Source organism: Sycon ciliatum, chromosome 5 (assembly GCF_964019385.1).
Source record: "Sycon ciliatum chromosome 5, ocSycCili1.1, whole genome shotgun sequence".
Lineage (NCBI taxonomy): Eukaryota > Metazoa > Porifera > Calcarea > Leucosolenida > Sycettidae > Sycon > Sycon ciliatum.
This window is the reverse complement of record NC_088647.1, coordinates 214,722-231,172: the sequence shown is the minus strand read 5'-3', so window position 1 is coordinate 231,172 and position 16,451 is coordinate 214,722. Positions and strand designations below refer to the sequence as shown.

Below are 16,451 nucleotides of genomic sequence, written 5' to 3'. Positions count from 1 at the left end.
CTGTGCTGCACTGTACTGTACTGTACTGCACTGCACTGCACTACACTGTACTCTACTGCATTGCACTGTACTGTACTGTACTGTACTGCACTGTACTGCATTGCATTGCATTGCACTGCACTGTGCTGTACTACACTCTACTGTACTGTACTGTACTGTACTGCATTGCATTGTACTGCACTGTACTGTACTGTACTGTACTGTACTGTACTGTACTGTACTGTACTGCACTGTACTGCACTGTACTGCACTGTACTGCACTGTACTGCACTGTACTGTACTGTACTGTACTGTACTGTACTGTACTGTACTGTACTGTACTGTACTGTACTGTACTGCACTGTAGTGTACTGCACTGTAGTGTACTGTACTGCACTGCACCAGGGCATAGATTAACGGCCAGACATCGGACATTTTCCGGACATTTTCGGCCACTGACCGGACGTTTTCAATTTCACCGGACATAGTGTCCGGTCAAAAAAGGAAAAAAAGAGCAGCGACCTTTCGACTTTTTTATGCAAAGTTGGGCTTTCTTCGGCCGCTTCGTGCCAACTGCGACTTGCATATCGTACAACTAACACGTCTACACCGTAGCCTCAGGCGTACACTTCACCATAATTTACTTGATCCGCCTGTAGCAACGCGGTTGTTACAGTCAATTCACACTTTCGACCTTTGGTACATGGTGTCGACTTCGCACCTGAATCGATGGGTTGAACTGCAGTGCAGGTGTTCGCTCTTGAGAGGAATATGTCATCTTTTTTATCTTTCACTCTTTCACTGACCTGGAATGCAGATAGTCTTTTAGAACGTCTTCTGGAAAGCGAAAGGGAGATTCAGAGGACTTGTCGCCTGGCAAAAAAGTCTGTGGTGTGAAGGCCGCTACTTGCGATAAGTGGATCTCGGACAATGATGCAGAGCTGACTTTTTCCGCCTGGCTGATTTATGACCGGCAAAAGAACGATCGGCTGTTAGCAGAATGTTTAAGTGTTCCGTGTGCATCAAGTTTGTAGACAGAGTCCGCAGTTGTAAAAACTTCAGCGAGGCTTTCATAACCGGATCCAAGAACCTGAGAACATCAGCGTTCAAGGATCATGCTGGAACGGAGATGCATAAACGAGCAATGACTCTTTTCCGCAGGCAAGAGTGTCCCGCTCGAAATGCCCTCGAATTCGCTCCAATTGCGAAGGCACTGTGCGAGATGGACGATGGTGCTGCCGCTATTGCACGACGCAAATTCGAAGGTCAAGGAGCATATCGCGTTCGCAAAATTCTTGACTGCAACGCTTTCTTGTACATACATTTGTCGTCAGTAAAATAGTTCAGTTTCTAATACAAATAAATTGGCGAATTGTACATAGTAATGTGTGAGATACGTCCACATAATGAGTCATTGTGAATTTACTTCAGTACTACTAAAAAAAAAGAAGAAACACCCTGAAAATGTGTTGTGGAACATGTCGGGGCATGTCCGGACAGATTTCAAAACGGAAGGACATTTGTCCAAGCTAAATGAAATCCTTAAGCTATGCCCTGCTGCACTGCACTGCACTGCACTGCACTGCACTGCACTGCACTGCACTGCACTGCACTGCACTGCACTGCACTGCACTGCACTGCACTGCACTGCACTGCACTGCACTGCACTGCACTGCACTGCACTGCACTGCACTGTACTGCACTGCACTGCACTGTACTGTACTGTACTGTACTGTACTGTACTGTACTGTACTGTACTACACTGCACTGCACTGTCAGGAAGACTATGACTAATGGTATATGAGTGATGGTGTTGTACAATGTCAATCGGATGTATTTTTAAAGGCAGGACTTGCCAGGCTGTATCTTCTGGGCATGAATGCTCCTCTCGTCTACAATTTGTTCATTTGCAACTGGCCCGCTACGTCGCTGAGAACCTTCTCCAGGCCAGTTTTGAGAAATACCATACAGTATGATTTTCAACACGCAAAGAGACATAAAGTGAATGAAAAATGGATTTCTTAAAAGTAGGTACTTCACTCGATTTTTTCAAATCTGGTTTTTCTCATGTGTATCATCGGTAATCGACAAGGGTGGATATCAGAAGGTCACACACGAAATTTTATTGAAATCCACAATGAGATATTATGAATGGTTGAAGATAGGGGATTCAAGCGGCATAAGGCCAAAAATAATACAATGGGAGGTATGCATCGAGGATGGACGTGACCTTTTTTCGGGGCACATTGCCCCATTTTGGTGGGTACAACCCATTTTAGTACATTTATGAGTATGGCCTTACAAAGTTCATGAGTTTTTATGCAGAGTTGTTATCACAGTGTACGGTTGTAGTGGACTTGCCCCGCAAAACCTAACGGCGGCGGGAAATGGATGCATACGTCCCATTTGTAGCACCAACTATGGAGTACAGTCAACTTCGCTAATAACGACTGCGGATATAACGACAATTCGCGAATAACGACAGCATTTCCATGCCCAGAGCAAAGTCCCTTCGAACTGTAATACATATAATGAGACTTCGGGTATAACGACGCTTCGCGAATAAGAACACCTTTTTGATGCCCCGCCGAGTGTCGTTATAAGCGAAGTTGACTGTAGTACGATACTGTATACTGTACTATTCCCTGGCACCAATAGCATCTCCACAGTACTACTGTAAAACCGGGAATTTTCGCTGGTGTATTATTGTTGGAATTTCCCAAAATCAACGGTTAGGTATCGCGAAAATTTCGGTAAACCAGTTTTCCAGATCCGAAAATGTATTTTGCACACTGTGTGTCATGGCATGGTTAAATTTTAGGTCGCGTTTTATTTTAGGTAAATATTTCCTGTACCGGAGCTAGAGAGCGCAACGGTGTGGTTTGGTGGTTGATAACAATCTGGACTAGGCCGAACGCTGCCGCTTACCCCTCTTGAGTAGACGTACTTGCACCTGTCAAGTACTGCCGCCAGTGCCGGTGGTGGAGACAAGGAGACTGATGAAGAACGACTGTACCAAAGTAATTGAAAATAAATCTCCACGGAAATTTTCTGGTTTTGCAATAGTATATGCGGTGGATGTAGTTGCAAACAAATCAGAGTGTTTCTTTCCGAGCACACATCACTCACTGACACCAACAGCCATCTCTGGACCGAAACATTACAGATAACAGTTTGGAATAATCAAGAACGCGGCAATTGTGAATGCAATCACCATAGCAACCCCATAGCAACCCCAATAGAAACCCCGTAGCAACAGGTTTAGTTTGCTGTGAAATGAACTGATACAGTGATAGTGACTAAGAGAGTACCAGGAGGCAAATGCGGTGGTAAAGGCTATAAAAGACATTCTTCTGGCACTCAGCTATGTGTTGGTTAGGAACGAACTGTACGCAAAATCAAAAAAGCCGCTAGTAGTACTACACACATAGCACTGGTTTCCATGGCAATGTGTACTGGTATGTATCTAAGATCGTAGAGCTACTTTACTGCAACGTAGTGACTACACCCAATTTTCAAAGCTTGCTGCGATTGCTTCGATTTTGGTCTCATTTGATTCTCCCTGGCGTAACATAGGCAATCTGCAAGTATTATTTAAATCGGACCAGCCACTCTTGAGATAGTGACTTGAAGTGTGCAAAGTTGGACTTTCGCTGGAAACAGAAGTGAATGTGAGTGACGGGAGAATCGAGAAAATTTCACGACTGCGCAGTCAGTGCATGCAGTGCAGTGTACCGTGCACACGCCTCGTCACTCGAACTGCACACGCCTCGTCACTCGAACTGCGCGTACGGTATTGCATACTTTGGTATCCTGGCGCAGAGCAAATTTGCTGGTAGAGGAAGACGAAAGTTTCTCATTGCCTTGTAAGTTAACATGGCCAGTAGTTTTTAGACGCTGAAGACGATGGAATAGTCCGCGACGCTACGATGACCAGAACAACCCGAAATTCATACCCTGAAAAGGCGCTGAGCGCAGAGCTCCTAAACTTTGTCATATGGAAACGGGACTTCGTGTCTCAAGGGTACGGACATCTCCTCTCTCAGATAAAGCAATACACTCAATGCGATATTCTACAAGTTGACCTGGCCACGTTGAAAAGCACTGCGATGTCGGATTCTCCCATTGGAAGTGTTGTGTACAAAAAGGACGAGTACTCCCCAAGACAACGGACAGCGGGAACTGGTAATTGGGAAGACTTTTATTATAGACGAAGAGAGGGAGGCCAAGACGAACGTAACGACTTCATTATGGAACAGAGAGAGATTGAGTGAGGGCGGCAAGATAAAGGGCCGGGGTAGCTATGGCAAATATGGGGACGGGACGAACAGGTTGGCTTGGACTGCCTTGAGCAGGCGATTTGTGTCCCCGTGGATGTCACTTCTTCAAAATTGTGTCTGCTTGGTCTGCCAGCCCAACAATGAAGTGGAAGCTGCAGAAGAAAAAGTTCATGCTGGAAAGTTCCTTCTGCTGAGCCTCAGGGAGTTCGGACCAGTCACTGAGTACACGGGACAACACTTCTTTCCTGTAATCTTCCAGAAGACCATTGAACGTCTTCTGCACAATACTCCGGTCACTCATTGTGTTCTGTAGAGGCGTGCTTCTGCCTCGGCACACACCCACATCACACACTCAAGCAAAGGACTAGCTCATGACTATCGCGAGAAAACTCTGTTAGAAAATGTGACTCCAAGCCGCACTTGTTTGAAGCCTTCCAACGAATTCATAAAAACTATAACCAACTGACTACCGCTATGATACCGTTTACTTATAACTAACACTTGCATGCGAAGAACTCAATGAGCAGGCGCAAAAGAAGGTGAAGACAAGGACTTTTAAAGTGTGAACACAAACGGCACAGCTACGTGCAACACGAAACGAGGGTGCATGTCAGTGACATGTGCGGCCTCCTGAACACATTGTATTCTTGATGTTTGCGATAATGTGGTCGCCAGCCCCAGCCTTGCCTTCTGTAGCTGACATCTTTGAAACATCATCCAAGACTGCTTTAAGCACTTCCAGAGTATGAGTGGCAGTTCCGCACTGCATGTCCACCATGCCCAAGCTGTACACACGCTGTGTACTCGCGCTGCATGTCCACAATGCCCAAGCTGTACACACGCTGTGTACTGGTGGAGATCTTGGAGGCTCCGGATTTGTTGCCGTGCTTGCTTGTGCCGTCGCTATGCAGAGTCATGTCTTATTCTTCAGCTAGTTCATCGGCAAGCTGAAGGCTGGCCAGGCCTTTCAGCTCCACATACATTTGTGAGAGTAACCCATGCGATGGCAGACAATCAGCTTTCTTGCCCACTAGAGGCAGCACTCTGTCTATGACTTTCCATCAAGAGCGCATAACCCACCAAGAGTGTGCGACTCCCACATACCCTGCTGTCACGGCAGAATTTCAAGATGACGTCATGATGCAATGCTCCTTGCACCAGTGATTTACCACATGTGTACGGGTGTTAACGCATCGCATATTTTTCTTTGCAATCATTTGTACAGGATGAGATGGGCTTTGGTCCACCACATGTTCCGGATTCGTCTGACAATCCGTGTACAGTGCGCATTACATCATAAAAATGACGTCAACTTGAAATTCTGTCGGGACACCACCCATAGTCTAGTTGCGCACTCTCGGGGGGGGGGGGGGGGGGGTATGTACTCTGGCGTTCCATACATTGAAGGTACATACTGTAGCAACATTGCATGCTAGTACCTCCAAACAGCACTGGAGTACCTCTGGCAAGTACTTGCCGTCAGACATTGTAGGGATTACTTCACCACTACATGACTCTGCTTGCACAGCAACAACATGAGACCGGAGGGCAACATATTTGACAGGTCTGGTCACATGACTGAAGTGTCTGTTTTGGGTGCCAGTCCCCAATGAATGGTCTGTAGAAAGGTTGTTTTAACAATCCTCATCCTGATGACTATTTATCGACTTCTTCCTTAATGTAACTATGTTCTGCATGTGTGTGTGTGTGTGTGTGTGTGTGTGTGTGTGTGTGGGTGTGTATGTGTGTGTGTGTGTGTGTGTGTGTGTGTGTGTGTGGGTGTATGTGTGTGTATGTGTGTGTGTGCATGTTTGTGTGTGCATGTATACATGTATGCTTGCACACTATATATTGTGTTCTGTCTGTTATAGGATGAGAAGAGTTCCTACCCCATCAAGCATTTCTGTCTTGGAGTGTATAGCTTGCTCTATCACGTGACATGCTGTGGCAAATATTGTCGAGAAGGCAGACAGAAACTAGTATTTGAGCTGCTGAGTCAGTTGTTAGATCAGCTAGCATCACGCTATTCCTGTGCCAAGCCAACTAGGAGACGTCTTGATCTTTTCAGGTTAGTTTATCCTGGTGGACAAGGTACATGGATCCAACCACTTTTCTGTACTGTATGATGAATCACACGTTGGAATCTGTAGCTAGTGTTTCTTGTGCAAGTGCGGCACTTGGAAGTAAATGGTCATATTTAAAAATTATTAAAGTAGAAAGGAAAAGGACATATGGAAACGAGTTAAGAGTAACTCTCCACCACTTTCTGACTGTATATAGTATCTAGTTACAGTGGTGGAGAGTTACTCTTAACTCGTTTCCATATGTCCTTTTCCTTTCTACTTTTATTATTGGCTCAATACCCGAGTTTAAAAATTATTATTGTTATTATTATAGAAAAAATGGTTAACCAGTCGTCCATCATTGGTGTGTGTGTGTGTGTGTATGGCAGTGTTTAGTTACCAGGACCAGGTGTGTGTGTGTGTGTGTGTGTGTGTGTGCGCGCGTGTGTGTGTGTGTGTGTGTGTGTGTGTGTGTGTGTGTGTGAACGTGCGCGCGCGTGCGCGTGTGACCATAGTCGTTTTTCTTCTCTCTCTCATTCTCCTAGCTCTTCTTCCCTTCTTCTGGGTGGCTACCAAGAGCTAGTGCGTGCTGGAGTGTGTGGTGTGTGTCGAAAAAAAAAGAAAAGAAGATAGAGATATTCTGTAGAAAGGAAGAGGACATAATTATGGATACGAGTAAGAGTGACTCTCCATCAGTGTATACAGTCAGAAAGTACTCTTCCTTTCTACATTTATTATTGGCTCAACATCCGAGTTTTAGAGATTTTCTGGCCCGGAAAAAGCCGATTCAATCAGCTGTGTGGTGTAGACCAGGCTAAGATTAGTGGCGGTCAATTCATCAGCCTTGCAAGCTGTTGAATGGTGTAATCCCACCACAAGTTGCTATGTGTAACATAGCTGTTCGCTATCATCACTTCCGCAATGGGCATGTGGAAGTGGAAGTGTGTGTGTGTATGGAGAGAAAGGGGGATCCCCTCCTCAACCAGATCCTGGAGGTTCCCCTAATTGTAGTGTACTACAGTGCATTCTAGAGAGATGAATGGTGTATCTATGAATGGTGTATCTATGAACGGTGTTGGAAATGCATTGTGTTGCACAGGGACTGCACTGACATCGCGACAAGGTTTATAGTATTGTTGATCCTAGTCTTGATCCTCTACATAGTCCTCCCCCCCCCCCCTCACCCCCTCCCCCCCCCTCACCCCCTCTCAACCCCCCCCCCCCTCACCCCCTCTCAACCCCTCTCACCCCTCTCACCCCCTCTCACCCCCTCTCACCCCTTCTCACCCCTTCTCACCCCCCTCTCACCCCCTCTCACCCCCTCTCACCCCCCACACCCCCTCTCACCCCCTCTCACCCCCCCCCCCTCTCACCCCCTCTCACCCCCTCTGCCCTGGATACCATGTATTATAGGCTTTAGGTTTAAAACACACTTGAGCAGTCCTACACATGACACATGACACATGTGCAATAATGTGTGCTGCCTTGGGTGTTGCGTATTCACAATGTAGATCAGACTTGATCATGCTGCTGTCAACAGTTGATGACGTGCTGTGGAAGCTTCTACCTACTGGAGATCACCAGTATTCCTCATCACCATCATCTACAGCACCATCACCATCATCATCACCATCACCCTCAGCAGCAGCAGCAGCAGCAGCCATTGAAGTTGCTATACACAGTATTCATCAGTCATGTATGACACTGTACTCCACACTGGTTTGTGTCACATCGCCAATACAGACCCTTGTTGATGCTATGAAAGCATCTTGTGCCAATGGAGCAGCGTTCCCTAACCACTCTACAACCACTGCTAATGAGCACGACCAGTCTCAGGCTGAGGTGGAAAAGGCGACTGCAGGTGAGAGTAGTACTGTCATCAGCCACACACTATACTATTGTCTAATGCTACAATGTTGTTGAAGAGCCTGAAGTTTGTGCTACTACTGAGTGTTACGATACTATTGCTATGTGATATCCACCCCCCCCCCCCACGGCTGTTCTAGCGTGGCCATTTATCACAATGGCGGCCAAAAATCAGGATCCGCGAAAAACTTTCTACGTCACAAATCTCTATGGAAACTCGAGAGCACGCAACGCGTCGAGGAACCTTTTCAGTCATTTTTGTACTTGTTGAGCTTTTTTAGCCGTGTGACTGATTTTTAGTAGATTATTTGATCGAGAGAAATTCCAATTCTTCAGAATGTTTTCCTTTATGTATTCTCTCTAGACACCTTCTGGCTACATTTATACCTATGGGCAGGTGTGGACAACCAACCCTTGCGGGTCCGCCGGCCTGGGCTCCGGAGGATAACCTAAATTACGAACAACAACGATTCAAAGGATCAGTAACAACGACTCAGTTATTGAAATGTTAGGTATATTTACGCTTCCCTTTCTACTTCTCAAGTGTTCTTCTCTTCGGCTGGAGAATCATACGATTATAGTGAGGCAATGTCGTGGTCAGATACTGCGTGACCAGAACGTGGAGTCGATCGACATCACGGTTCATGTTCTCCAGGGACGAGCGTAGCTGTTTGAATTTCCTGTGAATACTTTCTCCACCTTGCTCACCGAGGAGGCCAAGGGAGACGCCGAATCTTCGCATGCAGGGAACTGTGTGACACTCAAGCAAGTGTAACTTCGGCGTGATGGACTTCCCAAGACGTTCTGCAATGTCATGCCTCACCATTGCCATGAACTCGGAAATCTGCTTCTCCAAGGATTCTAGGACATCATCATCTGCTACTTGGCACTTGGAGAATACTGCTCGACAACTAGCATACGCTGCAAACAGCTTGCTGTAGCGTGCCTGCAGCTCCTGAGCCTCCTGTAGTATGCTGGTCTCGTCCGGCGACGGAGAGTCTGACAGATATGTCTGGACCGTTGCTACTGGAGCAGAGGTGAGCTCCTCGATAACCGTCTGCTGCAGTGCCCTGTGGACGTGGTTGCCAATAAAGGCACCAGAGTGGTATGCCTGCCGCTCGATGCGATGCTTGACGAGTACTGTGTCAAAGCAGGACACACAGGGACCACTCTCCACACAAGCAGTTGATAACGACTGTTGCAGAGTAGCAATCTCTTCCTGGAGTTTCTGTGCTGACTCTTTCAGCTGCGCCCAGTGAGACTGTACTGCTGCAACTGCATCGATTGCAGCCTGGTCCCCCTCCCGGCAGTGTAGCACGACAAGGTACAAATGCTGTTGTACATTGCTTATGTCCTGCTGTTGCTCTACGAGCTCTGTCTGGGCTTCTCGCAGACGACGATTTTCCTGGGAAACACGTACGAAAGACTCTGACGGTTGCTGAACATCAGCGCTTAACTTGGCAAGCGCCAGATCCAGCTTCTCCGCATCCTTCAGCATGGCCTCGTACAACCATGGAAATATCCCGAGGTCCAGATGCAGTACAGGAATGCAAATATTTTCTAATTCTATTTCGAACAATGCTGGTCTAATAACGTTCTTGTGTTCCTTTGCTCTTGATAATCTGCTCCCGTCTGCCTGAAACGCTTCTAGGTTGGTGTTGAGAGTATGCAGTGTGCGTGTTGGTTGAGTGCTTGCAGTCTGGCTGTGCTGGAGGTCGGCCTTGGTGGCTTGACAGAACAAGCACGGGTATCTTCCTGCTGCACCGGAAAGCCCATACGCTTTCATTAGAAACTCGTAGTCTCCAAACAGTGACAGCTTAATCGTCTTGTCCTTCCATTTCATACCATGTAACTGTGATAGCTGATCACTGTATGGAGACAGAGTTGTAGCTAAGTTGGCCGGCGTGTCCTTGGCACAGAAGACGACGAATGGGACCGTGTTGTACAAGGCATTGGGGTGTGCAGTATTGGCCAGCTCAAAACAGAACTTGAAAGATTTATAGCCATGGTCACCCCCCACTTTCACCCATACCTCATCTTCGGGCAACCCCCCGGGCCAGATCAGTGTGCCGGCTTTGTCGTTCATGTCAATATAGTGCAGCACGAGATCGATGAGGCTGGTGAAAGAGACAACGAGGCAAAGTGATATATTGCCATCCTTGACTGTCAGAGGCACTTCACGGGCGATCAGTTCAAAGGGGAGTTCATCATGAAGCTTCCGACGCATGGCATGTTCGGACTCGAGAGGTACACCAAACTCCCGTAGGTACCTCTGCAGTTTGCGCAGCTTGTACCATGGCAGCTGCAAGTCTGCCTTTATGGCTAGCCCTACCCCACTGGCAGGCTTCTCAGACAGTACACCAGCATCGTGCAGCAAACTTTCTCTAGACTCCTTCGACATCACTCTAGTGGAGTGTACTCGCTGAGAGGCACTGCCAGACTCACCTCCACATACCACCTCGGAAACACTCTGCAGAGTCGATTCTCTTCTGCGCAGGACACGGCTTGACGCTTCACTGCTAGACACTGATGCTGTTGGGATCTTCATCCACATAATCGGGCGACGGCCAGTCCATTGCTCAATCTTGCCATCATCCTGCATGCTTCTAATAAGTTTGGCAAGGAGCATATTGGCTGTGCCGCCTCGAAGCATACCAGCTGATGCAGTCATTATTTCTGCCACGGTTGTTGGCGGTGATATTGTGCTGTGTGCGGCACCAGTGCTGAGAGAGCAAGTACTGCAGTGGCTTTTCAGCTTCTCCAGAGGAACGATTGCGGTGCAGCCGGAAAGAGCACTCTGGCTCACAAAATCACAATGTAATAGTTGCTCTCTCAGTACCTGGATTAGCAGTGGGTGTGGTGCTTTGTACTGTGAAAGCCGAAGTTGTTGGCTGCAGTGTGTGCATGTTTCATGCTCTTGGTGGTGAGCGTACACACAAGATGCACACAACAACAATAGACAACACGGTGGCTGCACAGGCCTATCAACAATATCTGCACACACACCACACGCTAGGCTCGGCACGGGAGAAATGAACCTACTCGGCTCTAGCCGTCCCTGGGTCTTAAAGGACGGAGGTGCTATCTGGTAGAATTCGTCTTCTTCCATGTCAATTGCGACATCCAGTGCAACAGGCTCCTTGGACGTGCTGGATGAGGCCTGCATGCCCAAAAACTTCCTCTTCTTTGCTGGACGACCACCCTGCACTAACTTCCCTCCCATCTCACATGAGGTACAAGGGCCAATTTCAGGGTGCTTTAGCCATTGGTGGGCAACCCTTGGCCTCGATGTTGCACTGGATGCAGCTACTGCACTGTACTCACTGGAGGCTGCAACTGCACTGCCACTGGGCTCACTGGACGTCGATGATGAGCCCGTTGCCACAGTAGAAACACCACTCGCACTGAACTTCGTAAGTACAGTTCTACACGATGCACAGAAATGTGTCGGGATGAATTTCAGAGTCATCCAAACATATGTCTGCGCTGTAGCAACGAGCTATGTCCACAGCATAGTCCTTCACAAGGTACACTGACGCTACTCTACCAGAATGCCTGCGATGGAGCTTTCCTGCACACAAACGGCACAGCTGGGCAAGGTTCTTCACGTGCTCCTCCATCCTGATCAGCTGATGCATCAAAACAATACACAACACGCGGACGGTTGGAAGCAAAAAACTGCTCATGGTATCAAGCTGATTCTTTTCAACGAGCAGCACAAAAGCCTTACCTTCACGAGAAAACTTCTTGATACCATGGCAAAAATCCAGAAACAAGGCTGAGTCACGTCAAAGTGCTCTATAGCCAAAGTGAAAGCTGCTGTCACGAAATATCCAGGGCTGATCAAAAAGACGAGAGAGACGCGCAAAAAAAGCAAAGGACAGATCTAGCTCTTGATCGCGGCAAGGACATAACCTTACCTGGCGAACCTGATCGATTTTACCGATTCCCGGTTTGATTTGGTACGGTTATCTCTTGGAATTTGGCCGGCTATCTGACATTTCCCGCACAGCTGACTCCCACGAGCGTCGTCATCTTCACCAAAAATTCAAATCTCAAAGGAAAATCAGCTGGCCTTGACTGGCTGTTTTTTCGCCCACTTGAACAGCCGTGCCTCCCCCCCCCACTGTATGTCAACACAATTCGGAGCATATCTATTTTCAGATGTTTTCGGCCTGGTTATGTTTGGCGGAAAATTTGTTGCGGCCGAAAATTTTGTTTTGCATGGTTCAGTGTGACAGTGTATACATGCGGCAGCAGTACAGGCCGCACATTTGATGCGGCCGAAATGGGTTTTAGCCCTGGGAGGCAGACATTTGGATGCGCCGACAATTTGTCGACTTGCAGTACGTACCTACTGTCGTGGACATGGAAATCCGGTCGCACGTCTAGCTGCCCCAGGGCGCTGGCCACGCAGCCATGGCATGCATGATTAATTACGCGCTGCTCGCATCGTATCAACAATTACATGTGCGCTGCATGCAACGACTTACGTTCTGTACGCGCTGAGGGCGCCGGCCCCGGTCAATCGACTGGATTTCCATGTCCGCGACAGTACTTGTTCCCGTTTCTTGTTATTCTCTCCATCCCTCTCTCCCCCCTCTCCACCCCTCTCTCCCCCCTCTCCATCCCTCTCTCTCCCCCTCTCCATCCCTCTCTCCCCCCTCTCCATCCCTCTCTCCCCCCTCTCCATCCCTCTCTCCCCCTCTCCATCCCTCTCTCCCCCGTCTCCATCCCTCTCTCCCCCCTCTCCATCCCTCTCTCCCCCCTCTCCATCCCTCTCTCCCCCCTCTCATCCCTCTCTCCCCCCTCTCTGCCCTCTCCATCCCTCTCCCTCCCCCTCTCCCTCCCCCCTCTCCCTCCCCCTCTCCCTCCCCCTCTCCCTCCCTCTCTCCCTCCCCTTTCCCCTCTCCCCCTCCCCTTTCCCCTCTCCTCCCTCCCAAATAATCTCTTGAATGTGAAGATATAACTTTACATTTCACGGATTGTGGAGCATCCACATGATTCGCGTGAAAACTAACATAGGGTCTTAGTCTTTAGCTGTTACTCTGATTGTGGCCACAGCAAAAATGTTAGTGAGGTGGCAAGTTAGGTGTTCACAGTGAAGAGACCGTTTGGGAGAGCGAGCGAAAGAGAGAGAGAGAGAGAGAGAGACAGACAAACAGACAGACAGACAAACAGACAGACAAACAGACAGACAGACAGACAGACAGACAGACAGACAGACAGACAGACAGACAGACAGACAGCCAGACAGGCAGACAGACAGGCATACAGACAGAGACAGACAGAGATAGACATAGACAGACAGACAGAGAGAGGCTGCGGCAGAGACAGGCGCAGAGAGACAGCCATACTGCAAACCAGACAAGCGGACAGACAGACATACAGACCGACAGACGTGCAGACAGACAGACAGACAGAGACAGACAGAGACGGAGACAGACAGAGGCAGGCAGAGACAGAGACAGAGACGGAGACAAACAGAGACAGAGACGAGGACACAGACAGGGACGGAGACTGAGACGGAGAGAGAGAGAGAGAGAGAGAGAGAGAGAGAGAGAGAGAGAGAGAGAGAGAGAGAGAGAGAGAGAGAGAGAGAGAGAGAGAGAGAGAGAGGGGGGAAGGGAGGGAGAGGGAGAGAAAAAGAGATGGGGGGGGAGGGAGAGGGAGAGAGAAAGAGATGGGGGGGGGGGGGGAGATATTGACAGGAAAACGAACAGGCAGACGGACAGTCAGACATAGAGACATAGAGACATAGAGAGAATGAGGAAAACTGCAATCCGGGGGGCAGTCGGGGCAGTCGGGGCAGGTTGGTAGAGTGCTTAATGCACCAGATTGCAGAGTGGTAAAGAGAAATACCAGGCAACCGAGACAGTGGGCTGTTTTGCTGTAACTTCACACACTGGAGATCATCAGGCAGCATTGAATATTCCATTGGGAGAGAAAGAGAGATGGGGGGGGGGGGGGAGGGAGAGGGAGAGAGAGAGAGACATCAGCATTGTGGAAATGACTGCAGTGGCGTACCCAGGGGGGGGGCTGCTTTGGGTGCAGAACCACCCCCCCCCCCCTCAAAATTTTCGACGTACATGTACATGAAGGCCAACTTGATGCACCCATGCCGCTAAAGTAAAAGTACCATAACTTTGCAACCGATTGTCCGATTCACGCAAATGACGGCCCATTGGAAAGGTCTTGAGTGAGGCTATACATTGAGATGTGATTGAATTTGTTAGTAAACTTCATTGTGAAATGGGCATGTTCATAAATCAGACTTTTGAAAGCGATTTTCGTGGCACAATTATCAGATTTTTCTAACGGATGTTTTGCGTTCCACTCGCTGTCGTCACTAGTTGATCATAGCTCACCATTGCACTTTCATGTGGCAGGACAGAGGGTTATCCATATTTTAAGGTGCCTCGACTTATTCTATTCCGATTTTCCGGGAACACTCCGATCAGCTGTTCCGACAAACCGACTGAAAACGATTGTTCACGAAAGTGTACTAATCTGTTGTTTCGGGCCCTTGAAATCCTAAAAATGCTACGGCTTCTAAAGGGGTAGCTGCCCCCTTGCCATCCTGACATTGAACACCTCAGACACTGCTTCTGATTTCTACCAACAGAAATGTGGCAGCCCTCTGCTAGTATCCTGTTTGTGAAGCTACCACCATCCATTGCACTTGCTTCCTCTATTACCTGATTCTATTTCTCCATACCAAAAGCAAGTGTATAAAACTCCTGGGAGCTTTTTCTGTGACTCCTGCCAGAAGTTGTTATGGTACTTTTGCCTTCTCGCCCCATTCAATGTGTGAAGTATTGTAAGTTGTTCTAGTACTTCAAAGTACATTAGTCAAATTGAAAATGGTTTCGTGATAATTATGATCTAGCAAGAGTGGTGTACTCTTGGACCTAGCTTACAGAGGAAGTATATTTTGTCCTCCAAATGGAGGGGTATATTTGAGATTGGGTACTTCAAGGCCTCATGGTTGCTCCATCCTACAGAAAAGTTCCTACATTTTCCCTGGACTTGGTAAATCATGGTAAATGCTTGAATCACGGTTAAATGGCACAGTAAAAGTAAACATCAACATATCAACCATCCATGTATCAAACGCACTGAAAAAATGCATTATTCGGTTCTTTGGGGAAATGTTGGAGCACCCCCCCCCCCCTCCCCCTCATTCCGGATCCTGCGTACGCCCCTGGACTGAGTTGAAGTCTATGAGTAGTTCAACGTGGTCACAGACTTTATTCGTTAGTTGAGCGAGTTGACAAAAGCCTGAAGAAAAAATAGACACAAAACTTGCCTAAATTATTTCTTTGGTGCTGCTTTGCAATGTTAATCATTCAACATACTCAGTACTGCCAATGATTGCACATTCCCTTACTCTTCCTTCTTCGCAATGATCCTCTGTACACAGATTCTCTGTTTTCTGATACTCTTGTTGTTTATGTGATACAGTAGATGTTGATAAGCCAGCAGCAAGCTCAGTGAAGTGGTTGCTGGAATTCTGTAGCAACAGTTGTCACCTGGCCACTTGTATTGGTACACCGATGTGGTCGTGGAGGCTTCTATTTGCCAACTGCACTTCGTCCACTGCTGTATCAAGTGAGAGGAACATGCTCTTGGCGCTGAGGGCCGGAAACTACCAGCTTGTTCGTCATCTTCTCCCATTAGTACTGAGACTGAGCAGCTTAGTGTGTGCTCAGTTTGACATGTTCCACGGTCTGGTGTGGCCCTTGCACTGTGTGATGCTCCATGCTGGCAAAGGTCTGTTCTTGTCAGCGCTCTTCAGACATGACAAGTAAGCAACGCAAAGTGTACACACACACACACACACACACACACACACACACACACACACACACACACACACACACACACACACACACACACACACACACACACATGCACATATGTACAAACATGCACACACATACACACACACACACACACACACACACACATACACACACACAAACACACACACATGTACATACAATCATATACACACACATACACACACGTATAATATACCCATGCACATACCCATGCACATGCGCACACATTTAGCACATGTCAACCCAGCAACACATCGTTAGCTCTGAGTAAACACTGCATATTACAGTTAGTTAGTTTCAGTTCCAGAAGTGCTGAGCTGGGAATTGAGGGGAATACTGGTGCAATGAGCCCAAAGCACTGTCAAGTTCGAAGTCGAAGCTCCGGCCGGAGTGTGACTGCATTCATCGTTTACCCTCAC

At 47.9% G+C, this 16,451-nt stretch overlaps 1 protein-coding gene across 1 annotated transcript in view; it reads left to right on the top strand.

Moving 5' to 3' along the window:
* Positions 1 to 16,451, top strand: part of LOC135817065 (uncharacterized) — a 67,826-nt gene that overhangs the window by 15,780 nt on the left and 35,595 nt on the right. The window contains exons 9-11 of the mRNA XM_065330165.1: positions 6,131 to 6,327; positions 7,834 to 8,183; positions 15,653 to 15,995. Coding sequence (XP_065186237.1) covers positions 6,131 to 6,327; positions 7,834 to 8,183; positions 15,653 to 15,995 — 890 coding nt within the window. The remainder of the gene's footprint in view (positions 1 to 6,130; positions 6,328 to 7,833; positions 8,184 to 15,652; positions 15,996 to 16,451) is intronic.